This window comes from Helicoverpa armigera, chromosome 9 (genome assembly GCF_030705265.1).
Source record: "Helicoverpa armigera isolate CAAS_96S chromosome 9, ASM3070526v1, whole genome shotgun sequence".
Classification (NCBI taxonomy): domain Eukaryota; kingdom Metazoa; phylum Arthropoda; class Insecta; order Lepidoptera; family Noctuidae; genus Helicoverpa; species Helicoverpa armigera.
The window spans coordinates 2,289,082-2,314,306 of record NC_087128.1 but is presented as its reverse complement, the minus strand read 5'-3'; the positions used below and the strand labels follow the sequence as shown (position 1 = coordinate 2,314,306).

At 35.9% G+C, this 25,225-nt stretch overlaps 1 protein-coding gene across 1 annotated transcript; it reads right to left on the bottom strand.

The window, feature by feature from the left end:
- Positions 1-539: 539 nt before the first annotated feature.
- Positions 540-24,532, bottom strand: LOC110372729 (protein white). Its single transcript, XM_049839119.2, has 13 exons — positions 24,211-24,532; positions 17,211-17,445; positions 15,443-15,681; positions 14,779-14,850; positions 12,947-13,126; positions 12,356-12,513; positions 11,653-11,833; positions 10,376-10,552; positions 9,614-9,745; positions 8,049-8,277; positions 5,484-5,589; positions 2,105-2,276; positions 540-764 (listed from the first exon to the last, which is right to left on the bottom strand). Exons 1-13 carry the CDS (start codon positions 24,292-24,294, stop codon positions 663-665), a joined length of 2,067 nt encoding a protein of 688 aa, XP_049695076.2. The 5' UTR covers positions 24,295-24,532; the 3' UTR covers positions 540-662.
- Positions 24,533-25,225: the final 693 nt, after the last annotated feature.

Below are 25,225 nucleotides of genomic sequence, written 5' to 3'. Positions count from 1 at the left end.
TTCATGAGGTAGAGTTAGTTTATTTAACATGGGGAAATAAATCGCTTATACATAATTATACACGTAATATTACAAATATACTCAAAACATTGTATTAACATTGTCCTAAAATATAAAATATAACAACAATACATATACGAAATACGAATCATTCTTACTATTCTAACTTTGTAATATCTAATTTTGTAATTGGCCAATTTTAAAACATATTTCTATCGGTCAATTACGTTACACTATTTTTGTATCTGTCAAAAACTTTATGATTTGATAAAAAAGACATATATTTGTTTTAATATGAAACTTTACATAATGAAAGTAAAGAAAATATAGATCCATTTTCAACGTTATTATTGAGGTCATTTCACATATTTTGTTCCATTGCCCATACTTATAAATTACAGCCTTTTCACACTAGTAACCGGACATTGTCGCTCGATTTTCCGCCGAAAATCCGTCAGTCAGTATGAAAAGGCTCTTAGAGCATAAGTAAAAAAAAAATGTAACAACATTACTTAACAGAAAAATTAAACACATTTACAAACGGTATAAATTGTTTTATTTATCAAATCTCCATTGACAGTCTCCTTACAGCCTAAATAATTACACTATTTCAACTTTCTTCCTTCATATGGCCCATTCTCGCAGCATTTTGTACCTAAGACTCACTTGCCTCGGCGAGCGCGGTACAAGAGAGCGAGATACGCCAAGAATCTGAAGCCGATGAAAAGTAGGATCATGTTCACCACGTCCATTGTGAAGTCATCCTGTAAACACAGATAATATTAGTTAGAAAATATTGATATTGGCAACCTTTTTGTTACGTTATGTAGCATAGTCATACCTAGCATCTCGTCTCGTATGCGCATTATAAACGCGTTTGTGAGGATCTATGTTTATTACTCTTTCACGCATAAACTACTATATGTATTTTGATGCAACTTGGTAGTAATATAACTTCTGTATCTATCTCGGGACGCCGATTACACTATACAGGATTGGTCTCAAACAAAATTATATCCATGACGTCTTTAATTTTATATGTTGCATAGAAATGAAATGAAATGAAATGAAATCGTTTATTTTGCAAGTTGGACATTACATCACTTTTACACGTCATTTTAAGAATGCTGAGGTCGGCATTTCCTAACTGACTGATCCCTGAGAAGAAACGCCGAAACAAACTCAAGGGTCATAGTCTCTTTTAAAGTCCAAACATGTTATAAATCAAGTAATATCATGTGTGAGTGTCACCATGTACGCGGTCTGGAATGGCCTTTTGAGGAAAGAGCCACATCAGGCTGGAGCTGACCAGTCCCAACAGACGGCACGCATGCATCAGTTGTCGTGTAGCTCAAACCATATCTTAGGGAGCTCAACGACCTGTCACACGACGATACCAGATCTGCAGAACATTTGGGTAGGCCATTCAAAAATACTCAAACCCGCCAGACAGTATTTATGTTATAAGAATATATAGAATATAAGAATATATAAAATGCAAAATCTAAAATGAAATATGATACTTTGTCTGCCCCAACGACAGCGACATTTTGATGTTTACAAGTTTAGATAGTTAATGCTAAGATTTATGAATAATCTGCTAACAAGCATAATAATTATGAATTCATTAACAAAGTCTCGTGAAAAACAATCAATCCGATAAACTGGTTGGACGATATTAAAAGTGATATAATGTAGATTCAGATTGATATAAACTAGCGTCCCGCCCCGGTAGCGTCCGAATCATTTCATCTAGAGGTACTTGTGAAAACCTCATGAAAATTCGTGTTGTATTGTTTGACAGATATACTACTTATTGAGTTCGTTAGGAAACGTATGTCAAATAGCCCTACAAACACAATGGTTCCAATTAACCATTGGAAAACATTTTAAAGCCTTCATTTGTATAGCAACGGTTGATCAACATTATTGATGAGCAACAAGAATGTTGCGTCGGGTGAAAATTTGTCAACAGCTCTGCAATACGCAGTGTTGCCAGCAACTCAACAACATGTTATGTTATGTGCTATTGTCCGTTTAAGCAGTAAACCGCCTTCTAGTTTGTGATATGCCATTAAAAAATAATGTCTTAAGTGCTACTTACCTCAGAAAAGCTAAGAGTATCCAAGACGACCTGCCCAGAGGCTGGACAGGTGAAGTTCTCCCGGGTGCAGGCGATAGTTTCCACTCCAGACCACTGGTTGACCAGCAGCGCTTCGTTGCCGTAGTGGAACCAGGACAGGTATGATATCCAGCCCAGGTATGGTGGTACGGAACTGTTAGATAAAAGGGATATTGTTAGATAGATTCATCATCATCTGCCTAGCCTTTTCCCAACTATGTTGGGGTCGGCTTCCAGTCTAACCGGATGCAGCTGAGTACCAGGGTTTTACAAGAAGCGACTGCCCTATCTGACCTCCTCAACCCAGTTACCTACCTGGGCAACCCGATACCCCTTGGTAAGACTGGTTGTCAGACTTTCTGGCTTCTGACTACCCGTAACGACTACCAAAGATGTTTAAATGGCAGCCGGGACCTACAGTTTATCGTGCCATCCGAAACACGGAAGAACTCCTTATGACAAGATGGTCACCCATCCACGGACCGACCGCGCCAAGCGTTGCTTAACCTTATGATCGATCGATCCGCGCGGCTTTGACTTAGCCACGAGCTCTTACTATTGTTAGATAGATTCATAGTTGGAAATATCAGTCTTTACAGCGCTTTCAAATCGGACTAACACATTTTCAGGTGGATTTTTCCGCGCGTAGCGTTCCCCTTCCGAACCCAGCGGTGTCGCTCTTAAAAAACGAACGAAAAATTATAAATTTAAAAAAACCCCCGACCCAAAAAAAAGTACGCAATAATTGTGACAAAAGGTTAAAAACGCTAAACCCTATAAAAAGCAAAAAATAACTTTTAACACTACGTAAACTAAATTTTGTCGTGTCGGGGGACCGCTCTAATTCACTACTTTAGATACGTGTTTTTTTTTTAAACGAATGTTGTAATTAGAGGTAGGTATCATTTGATTTATGTAAGTATTTATGAAGGTAAAAAGCGGTCCCCCGACACGTCAAAATTTAGTTTACGTAGTGTTAAAAGTTATTTTTTGCTTTTTATAGGGTTTAGCGTTTTTAACCTTTTGTCACAATTATTGCGTACTTTTTTTTGGGTCGGGGGTTTTTTTAAATTTATAATTTAATTTTATTTCATGCTTTTTAAAGGAGCTCCTTAATTTTTCCTTCTTTCATTTAATTTATTTTATCTTAAGATGGCGTCGCTATATGCGATCTCGGCCAAAGGAAGCTATTTAACAATCCCCATGACAAACTGGCTCTGGGAGAATTGCACAGATTGAGAAACAATAAAGATTAACCTTTGGACATTCTAGATTTTCAGCAAAAATATAAATCGGTTTATCCGTTTCATTCCGGCATTCCAGGGTTTCATCCGCCACATCCCATTTCCAGCATCAGGTTCTCGTCAATCAGAAACATGAAGAGAACTCGTCAAGACAAATTCAACGAGCCCAAACTCGATGGGTTTACTAAAAGGCAGTTCAGGGTTACGTCTCCTACCTTCGTGCCCTAACAGCAGACCAGCTCAGTGGTTCCAAAAGACATTAGTGTTTCAAATTTCAGATCCCACTTATACTTGCAAGTAAACTGAGCGTGTAACATTCCTATCACATCTAGCAAACGAGCTGATGACCTTGAAGACCTGAACCGATTTCCACCAAACATAGCTAAGAACACTCCCGACTGACATACCTTTTAAACAAAAAAAACCGCATTACAATCGGATCATCCGTTTGGGAGCTACGATGCCACATACACACACACACACACACACACACACACAGACACGTCAAACTTATAACACCCCGTCGTTTTTGCGTCGGGGGTTAAAAATTCGCTTGTGTGAGAGTGCTGTTACTGGACCGAAATTCATCCTTATGTCATATTATAGCTCGCTAGTCAATACTCAATAAAAAACGGGAAGTACCTAGTACAACAACTCCGAACAAAGATGTTTTCAAAAACATTTTGTTTGTGCACAATTTCTAACCTCTATTAATATTAATGAATTGGAAAAATAGATACGATTATAAACCAAATCTCAATTAGCAAAACAAGCTTGTCAAAATAAAAGACAACTAGCTGACATTAGGTACCTAAAAGGTATTCGAGGAATGTTTATATGCTCTTTTTGTTTACATTATATGCGAATGACTATTTATATAAACAACAAAACGGAATGTTAGTTTTCTTTCACTATTTATCTCATTGTATTCTGGTTTCTACTGATTCAAACTGGAAATGGGTGATTTTGAGTTTTATTGCGTAAAAACAAAACTGGTTCGGAAGCCAGAAACGATATTTTTATTCTTAATTGTTAATTGATGTGTTTGAGTGGAGTCACGCTTAAATGAGCTATAATAGTAATTAATATTTAAGGCTCTCTACACACTGATGACAGCTGTGAGTTATCTGAATAATAAGCCAGGTAAGTGACATGATTTTTACAAGCCTGGAAAACAAATGAGCAAATGTTCATTCTGTCCCCACCTATCAAGTCATTTAGAAAGCAAAAAGAAATAAAAATCTGCGTCTGTTTACATCAAAAACATTTGATATGGAAAAATACTTAAATTCTACATAATAATACTCTTATTTGTTTGTTCTAGGAACACCTTTTGGACACAATCAAAACCTGCAAAGGTTTACCTGTAAATACTTTTCTAACCGTAAGGAATCGTTTATATTGCGTAGCAATTGCGCAAAAATTCGTAGACGGTTTATCGTAGCGGTAACTACTACGAACCTACGATGAAATAACTTTGCAGAAAAGTTTATAATGTAGTTCTGTAGGTGTTTACTAAAATTTCATTTTTGCTAATTCCTAGATACACGGGACACAAGATATAAATTCATTTCATCAGCAATATGCGACGTATAATATTGAAACGTACATATGTAAATAATAATTCAGTATATATCCTTTTAGCATTACTAGTATGTCAGGGCCGTTGATGAACGTTGTAAAAGTTGTAAAAACAATAATAAAATTGACTGTTAGCTTAGTGAAACTTGTTCTATCTAAAACTTGTATTGGCAAATAAATGTCCATTTTATTTCCCTTGAATTTTACCGACTAAATCCTCCCGAAACTATATACTCAGACAGTCAGATAACACATACAGCTATCATTGAGTAGCTTTCCTTGTCTGAAATTGGCAACTATTGACTTCCCAATAGTCATAATGTATGAGCAAAAAAAACGCCAGCCGTCAAATGATTAACTTCTAAACTTTTTTTGACGGGAACAGCGCCCTCTTTGGTCACGCCTTCCGTACGTTACATGACCTACAAGGAAGCGTCTCATCTATCTGACATATAGCATTTTTGCTCATCTTTCTTTCCTCCGTGATAGGTACAAAGTACTATAATAGGTTCTGGAATATTCTAGAAGTAACTTACCCAGTGTTGAGGAAGAAGCCTCCGAACAACATGAAGGGGATGATGATGGGAGGTCCCACTGACGCCGCCATGCTCACGCTGTTGCTGGCACACGATATCAGGTAGCCTGGTGGAGAAAACATATATAGGATTATTAGGTATATATAAAGGGAAAGATTGGGGAGTAAATTAAACAATTTAAAAAGGCCCGGAAGTGAGAAAATCCTCTTTTTGGAAGGTCGGTCAAAAAAGTTTGGAATCATCTGTTCAAAGAAAGAGTCGCGTAGTAGGTAAAGTTACAAAAACAACTGACAGTTCAAACAATTAAACCTTTTTGAATGAATAATATATGTTCGCAAATTGTTTTAATGAATAAATTGCATATGTCGATTCTCAGACTCATTCTACCCCTATCTATCGACGTATGTTCTGCTTTGACTAAAGTACGCGTACTTCACAATGTTGACCGGTAGAACAAAATACATATCGGTAAGTACTGTTTACATTGTAAGAGGATCTAGATGTCTTGAACACAGTGAAAGTCATAACGTAACGGTAATGTTGTTGTTCTTGTTTATGTAAAATATGGAAAACCGCTAAACCGTTTGCGGCTGTATCGTATCGCACGATACGTGAGATGCTGCGGTCCAGAGAAATTGTGACTGTATCCTGTTTCATCTTATTTTGATCGAGAAAATACATAGCGCAAAAACCACTCAAGTCCGGCTTTTTGTTTTTGTTCGATATATTTTTATATACTACTATGTTGTATTGTGTGTGTATATAATAAATCATTATTTTATGTTATGCATGGATAGAGATCTACTTACTACTATACTATACGTTTGGCGATATAAAGTAGAATTAGATAAAAGCTGCAGCTATAACTATTGCAAATCGAATGAATTAGGTACTTATTTCCAGTGGTTAGGTACGACCCTGGACTGTCTATGATATTTAGAAATGTTTGGGTCAGGATGTGTGTGTGAAAGTGTATCTGTATGCATGTTCTGCATAGCTTAAAAATGCAGCGGGATCGAGGTCGCCTAGAAGTATTATTTTGCAAAAATCAAAACTCGAAGTTGAGATTTTTTGTACCTACAGACAGATGCCACACCCACACTACGTACCTAGTAGGAATTGTACCTATTTAAGGTGCAAATAAAGAACATGATTTCACACTTCTTTGTAATTAATAAGGATTTAGGTTATGGATTTACTAAATGTAGATATCGTAGTTTCCGAAATAGTTTTCAGTTTTACGTTTTGTTGCTTTATGATTTATTTTCTTTAAGCTTCAAGCTTTTATCGGATTCCATATTTTACGAAAACGAGATTGCCTACAACATCATTCAAACTACGAACTTTAAAACAAAAGAAGATAATTTTAGAACATCCATTCAAGCGGCTCAAGGTCTCATTAAACTTACAAAAGGAAACCAAACTACATGCTAACGCTCTTCATTAATGGCTAACCTAGTATGGCTGGCAAGTAATAAAAAAAGGTTTGATAACTCTGCATTCTTGTAAAGTCTCCCACTCCGCTTTGTAATTCTTACGCAATGTTAAACCAGTTTCTTGGACTTAAAAAAAAGCTGTGACTGTGTGGTTTTAATAGTTTTATGGGAAGTATGCTAATAGAGGTATCTTTTGATGTTTGGGAGAGTTGATGCGTGATGCGTGACGTATTCGAAATTCAATTTTGAATTAAGAATGATTGGGTTATTTGAATTTTATCCTGTTTATTGTTTTGATTTACAAGCCGTTTTAATATTAAGATGTAGTCTTTATTTCTGATCGTAATTTAGAGTTTTTAGGTTTCTAGTCCTTATTTCCGATCGTAATGTGCAGAAAACATACCATTCTTTTCCCTGAGTAGAAAATAAGATGTCTTTTGGTACTCTTATAATGTCATCCATATAGGTAATAGTGATTTTATTGTATTTCCTCAGTCCTGTCATCCTGATATTGAGTCATTTTCTCAATCATCATGAGTAATGCAGTCTTTTAATAATTATTAAATGGTTATGTTATTAACATAATTACTAGATCAATTAATAAGTATAAGTAAATAAACATACATCGCTCATTATAGTTGTGCAATACCTGTTGATCCACAAAATGAAATAATATTTGTCGACAAATTGGAAATCAGTTTTTTTATGCATTTTATGTTTCTCGCTAGACGTGAAAATCTAGCGTAAACAACATTTATTGTTATTTTGAATATATAAAACTGCGAGGTAGTATGAATCATGCAAGTAAAAAACGACAACGACTATTTTGTGTCGAAAGAATCATTTGTTTTGATTCAGTATTTTTGGTACACTTTTGAAGCGTTGTTTAGTTTGAATGCATGTACAGTTATTATTAAATAAAACTTAACTATAACATTCAGTACCTATTATCCATAAAATAAGAAATTCCATAGGGAATTGCAAAAATATGAGGTGTCAAAAAAAGCCAACAGAATTGGTAATTCACAGAGGGAAAGGAAATTAAATGTTGTAGATACACTTAAATGTTAACGATTTCGCAAGAAAACAGCCCCATTCCGATCTCAAAAAAATACAAAAACAGACTTACCAAACGACGTAGCGACATTGGTAATCAAGGCAGCCAATCCGGACGCTATAAAGAACCGCTTGGGTTCAGGGTTCAAGCCTATCATGTAGTAAGCTATGGTGGTGAACACAAGTGGTATGGTGGCGAACACAGGTGCTTCGGCCAACGTCTTCGATAGGAAGTACACGTCGGCTCGATACATCCCGGAGTGATGTTCTCGTATAAATATTGGCAGTTCTGAGCAGAATACCTGTGGATAAGAAGTAGGGTTTAATCATGAAGAAGCATAGACTATTGGAGAATATGTGCTATGGTGTCTATGAACATAAAGGTTTGGCAAACCTACAGTTCCCAACCCAACTAAGTGTCAGTCTAAGAGTTCACCAATAGCAAACGTCAGTTTTCTTAAAACCACTGTTTACTTTACTATTAATTTTTACGTTCAATTTTTAACGTAGGGTTTTAAGAAAAAATTGAAGGTTATATTGTCGATGAAAAAGTGCCTAATAGTCGAATGGAAGCATTTTATTTGGGACTCTTGACACTAAAAACATTAATTTCCAACAACCATCCCCGTTTCGTAGCCAAAAACTTGTGTGTTCAAAGTGCAAAATTTTTGGTGAAATTAGCTTAAGTCTAAGTTATTTTTTATCAAAGTTTAAGTAAATATTGATGGAAATTTAGTTTAGGTTAATAGATTGCAAAAACTGTAACTTCGGCTGTGCAATGAACTTGTTAGGGTCGTTCGCAAAATAAAATTTTCGAACCTGCGACTATTCCTGAGAGAAGTCGCAGCTTTTTCACTTTGAACTTTTTGTAATCACAGGCATGGCTCATGTCATATGCAGGTAATTGATTTCTTGCGTCACCCAACCAACAATATATTTATCTCACCTTAAAAAACTGCTTATTTGAATTCTAGTTTTTCTGATATTATGTGTTATTAGTTATTGAGAATGTGATGACAAAAAGTTAAATCTTAATTTAAGGCAGGTAATGTTTTTAAACTGCCTAGTCACTCCCACGTAACTTAGTCATGGAGGTATGACTCAACTTAGTGTGAACATAATTGGTTAATTATGTACTAGGAACCTATGTACAGTCAATGTTAAAATTAACACTGACTTTAGGTTGCGCGAGAGCTATATAAAAAGGTTTTGTCGTTTCTATAGGTCTCGTCAGACTTTTTGTGGTAACGGAAAATTGCGCAAGTCGCTACGCAGAAACCAATTAGGTATTGTTGCGAAGGGTATGAACTATGGGCCCCATGCGTGTATGCGTACCACCATCAAGTTCGAGTCCCGTGTGTTTAGATTTGGTAAGTCTGATCAAAATCAGGAGATAAAACTTTATTTTCCAACTAAGCCTGTAAGCCTATCTAACTTAGGTACTATTTTTCTGTACTTTTTTATTTTTTGCCATTTTTATGTTGAGTAGTAACATTTGCTAAACCTAAGCATGGTGTTCTACTTAAAGGACTAGTGGTACACTGAGTCAGTTCTACTCGTTATATTGATAGGTACGGGTTCTCTCAATTCTAAAAGAGCATGCTCCTATAAGCAACATATTCTGATGATGTATCTTACGTTAATAACAGCGAAGATGTTCTGGAAGGTCATGTTGGTGAGGAACATGAAGATGGCGCCGTTGATGTTCATCACGCCGTCCTGGTCCAGGTGCTGCCCGAAGTAGATCACGCCGATAAGGATCGATACCATCTGAAACAATGTAGAAGATTGATTTAATAATTGCATTCAGTACGGAAATACCTTATCAAATAAGAGCCTCAAATCCGTTTGATAGCCTAACGCGGGATTTATATCATTTGTGTGGGTTTTCAATGTTCCTATAAAGATCAATTATTATTATTTTTCCTGCACTGCTCGAAATTTTATAGGCGCAATAGGTTTTCCGCTTCCTGTGTTACTTATCATATTTAGTTATATAATCAAATAATTTATATGCCTTTAGTTGCAATAATATCGAATTCAAATTAATTATTTTGAAATAGACATCAAAAATTAATATCTTTTATTAATCCTTCCAGGTTTGAAGGAAGCTTTATAAGTCTTTATTTGCCTACTTAAATTATTTAACTTGAAGCAGATAAAGGTTCACACGCGTGTCATGTTTGACGTCGTTTTCAACCCGTGGTCTCAAGAAGTGCTCGCGGCACTAACCACCACATATAAGAAACAAGCACTGCCAGTTATCCTGTAGTTAATGTTGATGCTGATGATTGCGGCGAAGAGCTCAGCGATATAGGTGAGCAAAGCTGATAATTCAGGCGATCAGTCCAACGATATTGGTGGGCAAATAGAATGGGTTTGGGTTATTGAAATACTCACAATAGTCTGCAGGAAGCGCACTTTGATGAGCATGGGCTCCTTAGTGACGGACAGCCACGAGCGCCACAGCACCGCGCGGAACTGCGCGCACCACGACGCCTTGTACGGCGAGCGACGAGCTCTGATAGCCGTCGCCTCCGACCACGCCGGGTCCGCCCAGCCCTGAGATATCTTACGCTGGAAACAAAGGAATTAAATATTAAGTAGGTGGGCATAATTTTATGAAAGACAAAAGAATAACTAATGAGAAAAACCTTTTTTTTAAAACGACGTCAAAAATCATCAAATGACTCCTCCCGCCGTGGTAAGGGAGTGTCTGACTCTTACTGACTAAAAACCGTCGTGTTCCGTGGTAGGCCTTTTATGTACCAGGGCCGCGGTAGCCAATCCCGCAGCCCAATGAGGAAAACCTCCAATCGATTTAGGCGCAATTTCAACGGCAGAATAAACGTCAGTTTTCTTGAAACAACTGCTTATTGTGAATAGTTGCGGGAAAACGAGAGTTAGTTGCACCAGGTAAGAAGCAAAGCAAAGACATTTTGCTCCTTGAACCACGGACGTATTTATAACTTTGACAGGAGGGTCCACAAGCAAAAAACAGAACTCAGCACAAACTGTATCTATGTATAGTTAAGTAACTGAATGCTTAACTTAGTAACTGAAGGCTCACGCCTTAAGTAAGTAAGAAAATCAAAGACGGAGGCACGCACTTAGTTTGTAAATGAGCGAGCAAAGCGTTTTTTCCATTTTTTGAGAACTAAAAACTAAAATTACGTATTTAGCTCAAACATACATAGGTAAATAACGTTTTGATGGGCGGCAATGAGAACATAAGAGAGTATATAAGAGAGTACATAAGATAGTACATAAGAGAGTATATAAGAGAGTATATAAGAGAATACATAAGAGAGTACATAAAAAAGTACATAAGAGAGTACATAGAAGAGAACATAAGAGAGTATATAAGAGGAGTACATAAGAGAGTACATAGAAGAGAACATAAAAGAGTATATAAGAGGAGTATATAAGAGAGTACATAGTAGAGTACATAAGAGGAGTACATAAGAGAGCACATAAGAGAGTACATAAGATGAGTACTTATATATAGTACTACGTACCTACTATATATTTTTTTCTGTTTGACAAGTAACCCCCTGGACCTGGACCCCCCCCCCTCCCCATTTATACGTCATTCTACTAAAAATGTTTAGTTCTTTGCAATGTAGAAGTAACAAAAATATATACCAAAAAATATAACCAACAAAAATATTAAATACCTCAAAATAAAGTGCATTCTCAGCTTCTGCAGCAATCTTGCACCCGACCTCAGAGCGCGCGAATGCCGTGCAGACAGTATCTATGGTGGTGCGCGTGGTCTCCTCCCTGCCTGGTACTCCCGCCAGGAGTTGGATGAAGTGGTCCGCTGGGTTGTAGTTAGGAGGACACGCTGCTCCTAAGCTGTGGGAGTTAGAAAATAGGTGTCACTTGTGTTTTGTGTGGCTCAAAATTTTTAAGAGAATTTTGGACTACGAAATATTCGAACACGAAGTTAGGTTTGCGGTTTGACAAACACGATACTAATTCTTAGTTAGTAATCGCTAAGAAAACTTGTGAAATGTGATGTAAGCAGAAACTTATACTCTAGCATAAGTGGCGTTATAATTTAAGCCAATTTGTGGAAATGATGTGGCTAAGGCTAACTAAGGCTAAGGCTAAGGTAACAAAAAGTACTTGTTTTAATTAGCCAAGCAAATGTTGACATGTCTAGAAAAAAGCGACATTTTCAGGAAGGTGTTTCAATTTGTATATTTTACGAGCTTCCGTCATTGGTTCATTCCGCGTCTCATGGGAACCATTCCGTGCATCCTCTAAAGAGAAGTCTTTATCTTTCTTGCATAAATGTGATTTCTAATACTGGTATATTTTTGTAAATCGCTTCAAATCAAACCAGCTTTATAATATTAGGAATATTTTACTTACTCTTTAAAGAAGTCATTAGCCTGATCAGGGGAGCCGAGGAAGGCGACCTTCCCGTCTGCCATGATGAGCAGTTTGTCGAACATGGCGTACAGCTCGGAAGACGGCTGGTGGATCGTGCATACGACGGTCTTGCCCTTCTGTGCGAGACCTTTCAGTACCTGGGTGAAAGGATTGTTATAATTAAATAGAACATGTTATGGCTGACTATCGAAACTTTAGTCTTATACTTGAAAGGCTTTGTGTCGCAATTAACATAAGTGGTGTGGCCGTTACGACGGCCAAGGAGTGAAAACTATTTTTGGTATTCAGACAAGGGGAAATCAGTGTTCTCGTGCCATTAAAAAGTAATGAGGTTTTTTTACTTAGCAAGAGAAAAAATCTTGAATAATTTGCGTATGTGGTAAGTCCCTAACATATATTTGTTGTATATGTACATTTTAATTAAGGGTGGATTGCGTCTTACGATTGTGAAACCGCTGATTTTCCCAATTAACTAACATATGCATCGCTGACAGTCACATGGTGCAATCGACCCTAAGCGTATAGGTAAACATTGTTAAACCTTTAAAACCAAGTTTTACTGTTACATACCTGTATAACATTCTGCGCCATAAAAGAATCAAGTCCCGAGGTGGGCTCATCACAGAACATGAGCGGTGGATCCGTGAGCACCTCGCTGGCGAAGGACAGCCTCTTCATCTCCCCGCCGGAGATACCCTTCAGCCGGCCAGGGATGCCTATCACTGTGTTCTGGCATTTTGTTAGCGCCAACTGGAAATAAAGGGTTAGAGAATTAATTGTGGGTATATATGGTTAAATTACAGTGCACGAGTGCTTGAAGATCTGGCGTCTTAAATCTTCTTGGGTACTGGCTGTTTGAATCGCGTCGCGGGGGAATTACTTCCCGTATTCGGTTAAAATATAGCTTGCGTTACTTGGGGATAGTTAGATTTCAAACAGTGAAAGAATTTTTCAAATCGGCCCAGTAAGTTTTGGAGCCTTTTGGCAACAGACAAATGAAAATTGTTTCCTCTTTATTATAATAATCTATAGTGATTGACTGAGTTAAACTGAAGAAAGTCTGAAATGGCTGATCCTTGTGTAAGCGACTAATGTTCATTCCTACTTTGCACGAGAGCAGGCTTGTGCCCAGAATAGAGAAGACACTAAAAAGGCTTATGTGGTGGATGATATCACACCAACTTGCCTAAAAATTCTGACCCTTTTTTTCTGATGGTAAAAATCATCAAATAATTACTCCTCCCGCTGTGGGTTAGCAGCGGTAAGGGAGTGTCAGACTTTTATTGACTAAAAACCTATCCTGTTCCACACTGTTCCTTTGCAGGCCCTTTTTGTAACAGGACCGCGGTAACTAAAAAAATTCTGACCCTGACCGCAAATCCCATTATGAACCATTTTGATTCACAATACGTAGAAAAACGATCATAGAACTAAGGATTTCTATGAGAACGACAGTATTTGAATCAAGGACGTCTCAAAAATCTGGTCTAAATATAATACCCGGACATTCATTAGATCAATTTGTAGATAAACAGCGTCTTATGCAAATCAAACAAATAATATACAGGTGCATTAATTAAATACTTTATTATACGTGATTTGATATTTGTGGTAGAATTCTGATTTCAGTATATAATACAATATACCTATAGACGATCGTATTCTATTTTTTTACGAAATAAAACCATTATTTTATCAGGAATGTAAGTACCTGTTTTAAAATATGATGACAAAGTCCTTCGTATTGCATCAGATACCATTTAAATTATTTTTATAATAGGTACCTATATTTTGCTAATGCTAATATAAGAAATAAAAGGTAAAAAAATGTATTAGATTTTTATTAGAATATTCGAGACTTAATATATTTTATGGGTAAATGTAAATTATACTTAGGTAGAGTACCCAATTATACCTAATACCAAAATATCATAATGGGCAGTACTACCTATTAAAAATAATATATAATTACTACAAAAATAAGTCTTAAAAAACGTGATTTGTATTAATTGCAAAAAGTATATTATTGCGTAATGGATATTATTTATAATTGCACCAATTACCAATTGAATTTTAATGGCATCAAATGCAATCAATTGTCCACTATTCATAAGGCAATGACTTGCAGTTTGTGACTAAAATCCTACTGGTTAATAGTCATATTATATTATACAATACTAGCCTGAATAGATGCTCATGAAACTTACGAATCATAAAGCTTATAATATCAGATTTTACATAGGCTACTTTTTGTCCTTGTCTGAAAAGAAAATCCTATCGGAGCGCGCGTAAAACCGCGTTGTGTTATAACGTTATGAATTTGTTGTCAGCCATCTTACCGGTAAATACCGGATATTTCTAAATCTTAAAACAATTATGCAATATTATGTTTTCCCTCTCACCTCAGTAATAACCTCTTGAACTCTTCTCATACGCTGCGCATACGGTATATGTCGGTCCATCCGCACCATAGCCTAAAGAAAAAAACATACAACATTACCATACCATAAACAAATAACAAAAATGACAGCAGTGCCGTAAACACATCATAACAGAAATGTCCATATTTCATAGTTTAAGAAGTTTCGTAGACGCAATTATTTTTATATTAGGTATATCAAAGGTTTTTTGTCATGGTGTCAAGGCCTCGTTGGTCAGACTAGTTTTGTATTTAAGAAACCGGTTACATCGTTAAGTTAGAGATACGAAACTAGTAGGCGAGCGGCATCGTACCGTATTTGGAACTTTGACAAGTTTTATGCGATTTCTATTGAAAAGGTTTTGGTTTAAAACTGTCTTATTGATCGAGTTGTGTTACTAAAGCATACCTTTTTCTGGACAATTAAGTAGATATGCTCTTGACACCTAAATCTAGAAATGTATTTAAGTGTCCTATTAGTTTGGGAGCCCGAAAACCATGTTCGAACCATGTTAAAAAGCTTTTATTTCCTCAATAGGAGATGTTCTACTTTCAGAAGTGTACGGTAACATACTGATATGAAGATAACTAAAGTGGAAAAGCTTATCCCTTCCCACTTTCATAAATATATAGGTACTACAGCTCACCTGGAAAACTAAATGCTCCTTCACAGTCAGCGTGCCAATGAACAGGTCCTGCTGCTGAACATACGCAGACAGGGCTGACAACGCCTCAGGGGTAGCAGGCTGGCCGTTCAGTGCGCGAGTTCCACTGGACAGCACCCCGCTTGGAGTGCGGAAGGTCAGCGTGTTGAGGAGTGTGGTCTTGCCGGCGCCGGAGGATCCCATGATGGCGAGCAGTTCGCCTGGGTAGGCCGCTCCATTTACTGAAGAAGAAAAGTATGTTTAATGTTTGAAGATAAAATTGAGAAGGGGGAAGTCAGTACCAAAATTAGTATTTTTATGAGCACGCATTCTCGTTGTGAGCACACGTATTACCTATATACCGCTTAAACATAAAGTAGTGTAATAAACCATTCGCGATTTCCGTTATGGTAAAATTTTGCTAATCTTTTTCAATTTAATGTTGTGGAAAATTACCAATATTTTTTCTGCAGTGAAACAAAAATATGTAGACTTATGAAATCTTAATTTTATGTCATTGAACAAAATCATTCTCACGACATATCAATATTGGTCGAGAGATCAGTTTACTCGTGTGTATTAAAATCTATCTCAACCAGATTAATTAGCAGACTGAATAATAAGTATGTTGTTTTGTACACCTGTTATTCTAAGCTCTAGTCTTGCTAGAAAAACAAAACTGGTAAAACTGCTCTTGTTTTCCAAGTCATCACAATCAACACTTCTTTTAAGCCGGTTCACCCATCATTTTACAAGAGTATTTCAAACGCCCATCTTTTTAAAATTCCAAGAAAATTGAGACTGTGTTCAAACCAAATTGACTGCCAGCCGCTGAAGGTGAGCGAACGTTACGCAGTTTATTATATTTTTCCAAACATTCTCGTTCAAATCTAACTGACGGTATGTTATGCGTATTGTGCATAGACGCTGACATTCGGCGGCTGACAGTCAATTTGGTTTGAACACAGTCTCAATTTTCTTGGAATTTGGTTTGAGCGCAGCTAAAGTAGGTACTATTCTTAAGCCGGTTATACATCATTTTACTTACATGAGTAATCTCAACTATCTATCAATCAAAAATCTAGGAACAACAAGTTCCTTTCAGACCTTGACATATAGCTAACACAAAAAGCTACCTAGCGTTACCTTATCGATTTCTTATGAATATTATCTGAAAATCTTTTAAACTTGAAAGATTCTAGACATGATAAGACTATGAGAACCAATCATATGAATACATTGCTTAGAAACTTAGGAGTTACTAAGTCATTATATAATTTTTGGTAAAGATATCTTGATTACTTTGCTTTAAATATTAATTTATTCTGTCTTATGATCGTTATCTATGATATTGCGAAACATATAATTTGATATTTGTTAATGATTGGTAGTCGCCGAAGCAACAAAATTTTATGTGCTTAATAGAAACAGATATATGCTTAGCAACTGAAGACATCAAAGTCAAACTTCTATATTGTGGAATGTTACAAAGAATTGTGTACAGCGCCTTGTTTATAAATTCGAAGCTTGACTGAATAAGCGACTGAGACTACTATAAAACTCCATTATAGTTGCTGTTACAATCATATTCGAGTCTAAACATTTCTTGTTTTTGAATCAATGTAGGGTGGCTGTATCTTAATCAGCTGAATGCTAAATGGCTGTTTTTTAGGACTAAGACAGCCAGCACTCTTAAAGAAAGACCTGTGCTTAGTGACTATACTATGTAATACTAGACTAATATTATGATGAAGTTCACAAAATAACTCACCATTCCTCAATAACTGTTTCCTCTGCTGGAACATCCCACTTGCGGACGGCTTCCAGAAGTTCCAAATCCTTCGGGACCTGGACCTGGATTCAGTAGCAAAGGCATTGATATCTGCCCAGGTGTATGTGACCTTCTCCACGCCTCCGATGGCGCCATAGTTGCGGTGTGCTGGTATGGCTAGTGTAACTTCTCCACCACTGCCGCGCGGGGAAGAAGATTCTGGTGTGCGGTCATCCTGGAGAAGAATTAAGAAATTTTTGTTAAAGTTTAGATTACATCAGAATGCTGTGAGAAATATGGACTAATTTTAAATACATATAACCTGTATAATTGTATTTTTTATAAGGCATTTATGATTTCTGAAACAAACACATAAGTAAATCCTACAAATAAATGCTCGCTTTGCGCATGCATTTTTATGAATAAAACAGTTTTTTCTTAAATTATTTATTGTCAATAAAATTGTGATAACAACTGAACCTAAAAAAAGTTTATTACGTATGTCCCTATTTAGCATGACAGTAATAAAATTAATTACCCTAAAACAAAGACAACACTAAGTACTAAAGTTGCTCTACATGTTATGTTACTACGAATATAATAGAAAAAAAACATCATATCATCCTCCGAGCCTTTTTCCCAAACATGTTGGGGTCGGCTTCCAGTTTAACCGGATTCAGCTGAGTACCAGTGCTTTACAAGAAGCGACTGCCTATCTGACCTCCTCAACCCAGTTACCCGGGCAACCCGATACCCCTTGGTTAGACTGGTGTCAGACTTACTGGCTTCTGACTACCCGTAACGACTGCCAAGGATGTTCAATGACAGCTGGGACCTACAGTTTAACGTGCCATCCGAAACACAGTCCATGGTGTCTAAGATATACTTAGAAAGTACATACAAACTTAGAAAAGTTGCATTGGTACTTGCCTGACCTGGGATCGAACCCGCGCCCTCATACTGGAGAGGTTGGTCCTTTACCCACTAGGCCACCACGACTTTTTATAATAATAGAAAAAAAACATGTGAAAATATTTGGACCTTGTTATAAACAGCTTTAGAAGTCATGGTATACATTAATAGGTCAATTACCTGTTCTCTAAGTCGTTTAATGTACTTGTGTTACCAATATTTAATTATATGTGGTCAGAGATTGTGATGGTAATGGCCGTTTCTTAAATAGGGTCGTAGGCTGTCAAACTTAACAGGTACCACCAGGTTAAATGGTGTATTTATACCTACAGGAAGAAAATATTATATGTTTTTTGTAAAGTTTTGTTGTAATTTTATTCTAGGAAATAACTGATACAATACTTCTGAAATATGCTGAATCTTTCAAATCAGATGAAAACATAACATCTTTCGCATATTTTAGGATACTTAAAATATTATATATTGATCTTAAAGCAATATCTGATGTAAATGTAATATTATAATCGACTTTATAGGCGAGAACGACACGAAATATAGCAATTTATACCAAAACATGTTCGTATTAACATTTTAGATACAATAGAGTGACAGACAGACAAACCTGTCTGCAAGTCACCTTTTAAGATTCACACAGATGTAAATAAATGCATGCATAGCATTTTATTAATATCCAATTATGTATTAGACCGCCTGACATGTCGTGGGAAGCTATGAGCATTTTAATCAGATCTGTCAAAGCTAGACTTGCTTGACTGGACAAAACACGCAGTATGATTGAATTGAACGTGGTTGCACTCTCATAACAAGAATTAAAAAACTTCAATAGTAGTAATTAAGTAAGTAGTAATTATTAATGTAAAGTAAAGTCCCCACTAATAACTATCAACTAATGAAGTTTTTAATTTGACCCAAAACTATTGATTCTAAAAAGTCGACCATGAAATAAAATTCACTTTAAAAGTCTTCGTTATCCCTACCTATACCTATGCTATTCATTGTCGGGGAAATTAGCCCGTAGATGGTTATGACGTGCCAAATTTTTGAATTAGTCCAAATCAGTTCTAATTCACTCTTTAACTGAGACTTCACCAACAAGATAATTTTAGTTCTACATTTATCAGGACTACAATTTATTTATGCACTAACTACACACATTTCTGCATCGTAACACATAGGTACTACGGAGCGGCTGATAACCTATTGCCTAACATTTGATACCCAGTCTCTGATACCTATCTCATTCCGTGTTCCTTGTTCAGTTATTTGAGCCTTTGTTCTTTGTATTTTTTTTTATTTCCCTTATCAGTAGTTTAAGAGATGTAAAGAGGTTGTTTGTTTATTTAGGAGGATGGTGAAATCTTAACGTTCAAAATTGTGGAATAGTAATCACAAATACCTAGTTCAGCAGTTTTATTTTAATTTTAAAGAATTTAGGTCCATTTCCACAAACGAAATAAATGCCGAATTAGGGTAAACTGCTGTCCGTCATGAATTAAAACCTAGTCGAAGTAAGCATTGCATTTGGAACAAAGTAATCGTTCGATTGATTCCCAATAGTTCCTGAGATCAGTGCGTCCAAGCAAACAACAAACAAACTCTTTAGCTTTATAATCGTACAGACGTATAGATTTATACAAAAGTTATTATCAGTTCTGTATCTGGTACATATGCAACTGATTGGCGGGAATATTAACAGATATTGGGTCACCGATTAATGAATGGTCCTTGAATGAGTCTTTACTCAATGAATGATGATTCATATTGAAGACCTATAGAAATTCAATATCAGTATGTAATATTACTTAATACTTAGATATATCGGATGCATTTTATGACACAATTCTTCTGGTAACTTTTCCAACAAGTTCTTACACAAGATTTTAATGTTTGTTGGTCTAAGATAGTCTTGCCATAAAAAATAATGGTGCTTTATATTTTTGCTATTTCTTTCTATGAAAAAAAATGCAGAATACATTAACGAAACGTTTGCAAGTAGTAGATCTACTTAATTTGAATGGCAATTGTCCCCTTACAAGAGTATCAGTTTCCCGATAAGTGTTCAAAGTTATCGCCTGGAAAAGTGGTAAGTGCTTTGTTCAAGTCACTGCACATGTATGGTTGTAGCTTTCTATAATATCTGATAATATTTTTAGTCTTATACCAATGTATTGTTTTTTATTACTCCTGCATACTGAGGTACAAAGTCAACTTCTAATAAAATTAAGTATAATGTTACCAGTTGTTTCCCGCAGTTTCACCCCCATGAAAGCGTAACAAACTCACTTCCGCGTGTACTTAATAAGCTCAGGGCTTATAATACCTATTTGTGATCAAAAGTGAATGATCTAAGTACCTAGGTACCTACCAATTTATCGTAAAATAAAACACTGTAGCAAAAACCATCGATTCAAAAACATAGTATCTACCTATTATACAAGTTTACTTGCACAGTTCACATGATTAAATACCAAATAAGTTTAATGAACTCTTATTAAAGAAACCCGACGTTTCGGGTGTTTAATTACGACCCGGAATTAGGGGTCGATATCCGGAACAGGTGTCATGTTACCGGCTTAGATGTTACGTAACAGCCTGCTAAGTCGACAGGTGATGTTAGCGCTAAGTTTGTTACTGGGCCAAATAAATTGAGAAAATAATAATTAATATGTGGTACGAAGGGATGCGATTAGGGATGAGTATTTAAAGAGTATGTTTAGAGCAACACATAAGTTTAACATAAATTCATCTTCTCTTACGCTTCGTAGTTATTCATATTATCAGGGTCTTGTCCTATAAAAATGTTCTACTTTTTGACAACTAAGGGTTAGGTCCATGTGGTAATCCTGACTTGACTGACTGTGTACTTATTATATGTAGTAATTCTAGTATAGCCTACTAGACAAATAAACATGAAATAAACACTATGTACCTACTGTGTAGAGTGTAGACCTACCAATAAATAATGATGGCCATAGACAACCTTTAAAACACGGCTACATTAAATTACAATTTAATTGGGTAGCTATTAAAGATAGAAAAAGATGAATTATGTAAATGTGTAACATATTTAAAGTGACTAACGGACTTTTATCTAAATATACTTATATCTTAAAATAATACTTAGAGACGACTTAAAGACCCACTTTTTAGAACCGCGCAACTACCTTGACGTTTCTTAAGCACCTGTGATAGGTCTATATGAAATAAAAACCTTTAACTTTAAAATAATTTTACCATATATTTAGGTACCTACTTATCTAGGTATTTATAGTTCTAATCTAATTTAAGCTTCACTATTTTATATTAGTCCAAAGTCTATCAAAAAAGAATGAAACTCACTAGATCAATAAAACCTCCTTTATGATAAAAAAAACCACAGACACCTATTTGTACAAATATTAGTTTTAATCTGAATAAAAACAAAGCAAAGGCGCGTATCATAGAGCCTAGTCTGGTTTTTGCCCACGTGGTTTACCCATTACCTCCTAACGTGGATTGTCCGTGGGTCGTAACAGGTTTCAAGAATATTTCGACTAGGTAACGAAAGTTCCGTGTCTTATACATGTGTATTTTTATACAATTTATAGTTGGATTTAAAGGTTATTATGTACACCTGCATGTTATGAATATATTTTAGAATCTAGTCTAAGAAAACTTTATAGTGGACGTTAGACTGTACACTTTTAGCCGCGAGGTTTGTGATCGAATTTCGTTAGCTGATCTTATAGATCATTCACATATGACCCGGCACATAGCTGTGGATTACCTGTAGGTATGGTCGTAAGCGAATGGTTCTCCAAGTGGTTAGACGGTTTTCTTGTGAAAGGTTTAAGCGGAGTGTATAGAAATTGTCTATAACAAGAAATCCGATTTACCACCAAGAAGAGCGCAGTCCTGTGCCCACTGAACTTGTAGAATAATGAATTACTAAACGTAATAAGAGGAACAATTTTTGTAGCTTCTCAATTTATTTATTTACGCAAATGAACCACTTAAGTAACCACCTTACAATCAAAATTATTTATGCTTTACAATAATGATACTTGCCTGACATTTAACGATAATGTAATCACAATACATTAGGAAGCAGCATTTTTTAGCTAATTGTTCTATTAGGTATACAAAATAGGTAAAAATATTCCACGCAAAGGTTTCCGCAAGTGATACCTAATTTATTTATGTATGTATGTACATATATGTTTAATGTTTTACCTATAAGGAATCGATACTCAATCAACGCCTATTTTAATCGCATCATGTCGATACTCGATTCCCTAAGTCTCGATCATCGATTCACCTAGTGTGTCAGAGTAGCTAGACTATTTTCCTATGCGTAAGGAAGTGGCCCATTGTAATCAATTGAAGACGATCAGTGAAGTAATAGATCGAAAAATAGACCTAGACGGATACGAAAGTGTGTACTTTATGTAGTAGAGAGATGATGAAAATAGAACAGATTTTATAAACTTTTGGCACTTAGGCTTGCAATAGTATTTGGCCAAGCATGGGAGGAATTCTGTCTACCCATCCTACCAATCTAGGGGTTTCTGAGATAACATACAGAACCCAATTTTTTAGTGCATTCTTACAGAACCTTCCAAAAAACTCTAGTTCGAAATCTAGAGCTCAAAGGGAAAACGGGACCTCATTACTAAGACTTCGTTGTCTGTTTGTCCCCAGGCTGCAGGGATCTATCTCACAATCCGTAATAGATAGGCAGTTGATCACACATAATGTCCTTCTGCTGCCGCGTTTACAACAAATACTAGAATAATAGAAAAGAATGAATAATATACAGGGTGGCGTCTCTAAAGACCATATAACTATAAAGACTTCGCATATTCAACTGTTTGAAAAAGCTTTTCATACTCTTGAATAAGGCCAACACAAACTAACTTAAAACTTTAATGCTGTTTACTGCATTTGTTACTTAATTCGTGCCTTCCGACGAACGTTGCGACATAGTTCCAACCTTAACTGTATCTTGTAGACGAAGGCCCTTTACTGATGAAGATTGTCTTACCAAATAGTGTCGCAAGTTTTACGATTTAATTACAGAGCAAAGAACTAAAAAAATTACGTTTTTTACATAATAAGCCAGGAAATGAGGAATGTTAGACTTTCTTATGTGATAATTATCTAACGGAGGTAACCAATTTTGTATGTGCCTATGTGTGTTTTACTTATGTACTAGATGGGAATTTGACTTCTATGGTGCTAATGTCAAGATTCTATCTATGGTAAGCAAATAAACGGATAGATAGAATATAGGGAAAGGCTGAAAGGGGTCTACTGTGATTCGAAATTAGAACAATGTTTGAATCACACACATGGAATGGTGCATAGACAAACCAGTTTCCGACTTTTTTTAAAGATCGTCTTAACCCACGGAATCGACGATACAGCCTTGGTAAAATATTTTACTGGTTTTTATCATGGAGTCCGGTTTGTTTTACATTTCGCTCGTAACATTAGTATTATAATTATGTCGTTTGGTCACCGCATGGAATTTTTGGTAACCAATTAGCCATAGATATCGTAATATTAGGCTGGTTTTGGTGAATGGGTGGGTCTTTTAATAATACATACGTTGATTTGAAATAGCACGTGGAGAAAAGTTTTACAGCTGAGAAAAGTTTTAATACTGAGCGTATTATGCAAATGATAATACTATAGGCCACTAGATGAGATTAAAACTGTAAAATTACGAAATTAGAAAATGAATCTAGCCTCATGCTCAATAAGTATCGGTACTTCTACTTTGTGGTTTCATATCTATTAAATATCTTCAGCAATTTAGAAGTTCTAACAAGGCTTGACTGAAATCTTCATGCTAACCAGTTACGGAGGCCTGCTAACTATCAAGTGGAAATACTGACAAAAGATCCTACATCTATAGACTTATCTGGTCAAAGCACCGTCGCTCGTACGTAAGTATATTATGTAAATAAATAGTGTAGTAAATAATGAACAAATACTATTTTTTTTCAAGTTTTAGGTCCAAGTAGAAAGAATCTGGTACATCTCGAACATTATACATACATAATAATATTAAAAAATTACTTACCGGTGGTGAATTACTGTAGGCCACACGCTGATTATCGACAGACGATGTAATTAGAGGCTCATGCTCTTCATTCCCAGCCGTCATCTTGTAAAAATTCCTTCGATCACAATTTTGCTATTAAAAAATTAATTTAAAAAAGTCACTGACATATTCACACAGATCACGGAAATGTTACGTCACTTTTGGCGGGAAATGTCGTAGCGCGGGGACCGGAGCGATGTGACTGCGACAATACGAACGAACAAACTAAACTAAGAACGTACGTACGGAGTTTGGAGCTCACTAATCAATGTCTGTCGGCCATCACACTACGTTACCCACGTTTGGTTGGTCTATCTCGGCCACTGTGCACTCTTTACGAACACGTGCAATCTTATTAACTTAATGATAATTACCTTTATTTACTGACAAAGGATCTTTCTTTTGTTTTGTGAGAGTATGTTAATTAAATAAGGAGTACACGAGACAATGGGTTTTCTTTATAAAAAGTTAAGTACTTATTATCTAATTTAAATAAGGCTATCATTTACAAAAGAGTACCTTATTGTGCATTTTTATAGTCCCTAATGGTTTTTGAATCTAAGTGAAAAACTATTGTATAATTTCTTCATAACTATAACTTTTCATTTCAGATTTAGTTTGCTCTAAGTTATGTTAAAGAAAACATAAGATTAGTTTCTTGTCTCTTTAACTCTTTAACACTATACTTAGCTATAGTTTAGTTTCGAACCCTAAAGTTTTTTCTAGATATAAATAATTAAAGCTTGAACTTTGGTGAACTACACATGGCCACCATTTCACGACTTCCAACACGCGGCGATGGCGAATGCAAAATGAGAGCCCAAGAAAAACAAACAAATAAGATAATTTATATAAAATTGATGAGAACAATCACCTCTTTTAATTTAATTCACCACTTCTAGTCTGCACCTGCAACCATTTATATTTCGGTAAATTTCGATAAGGCAAGCTCAATTTTTTTTGGTACAAATTCAAAATGATAGATTTCTATTTA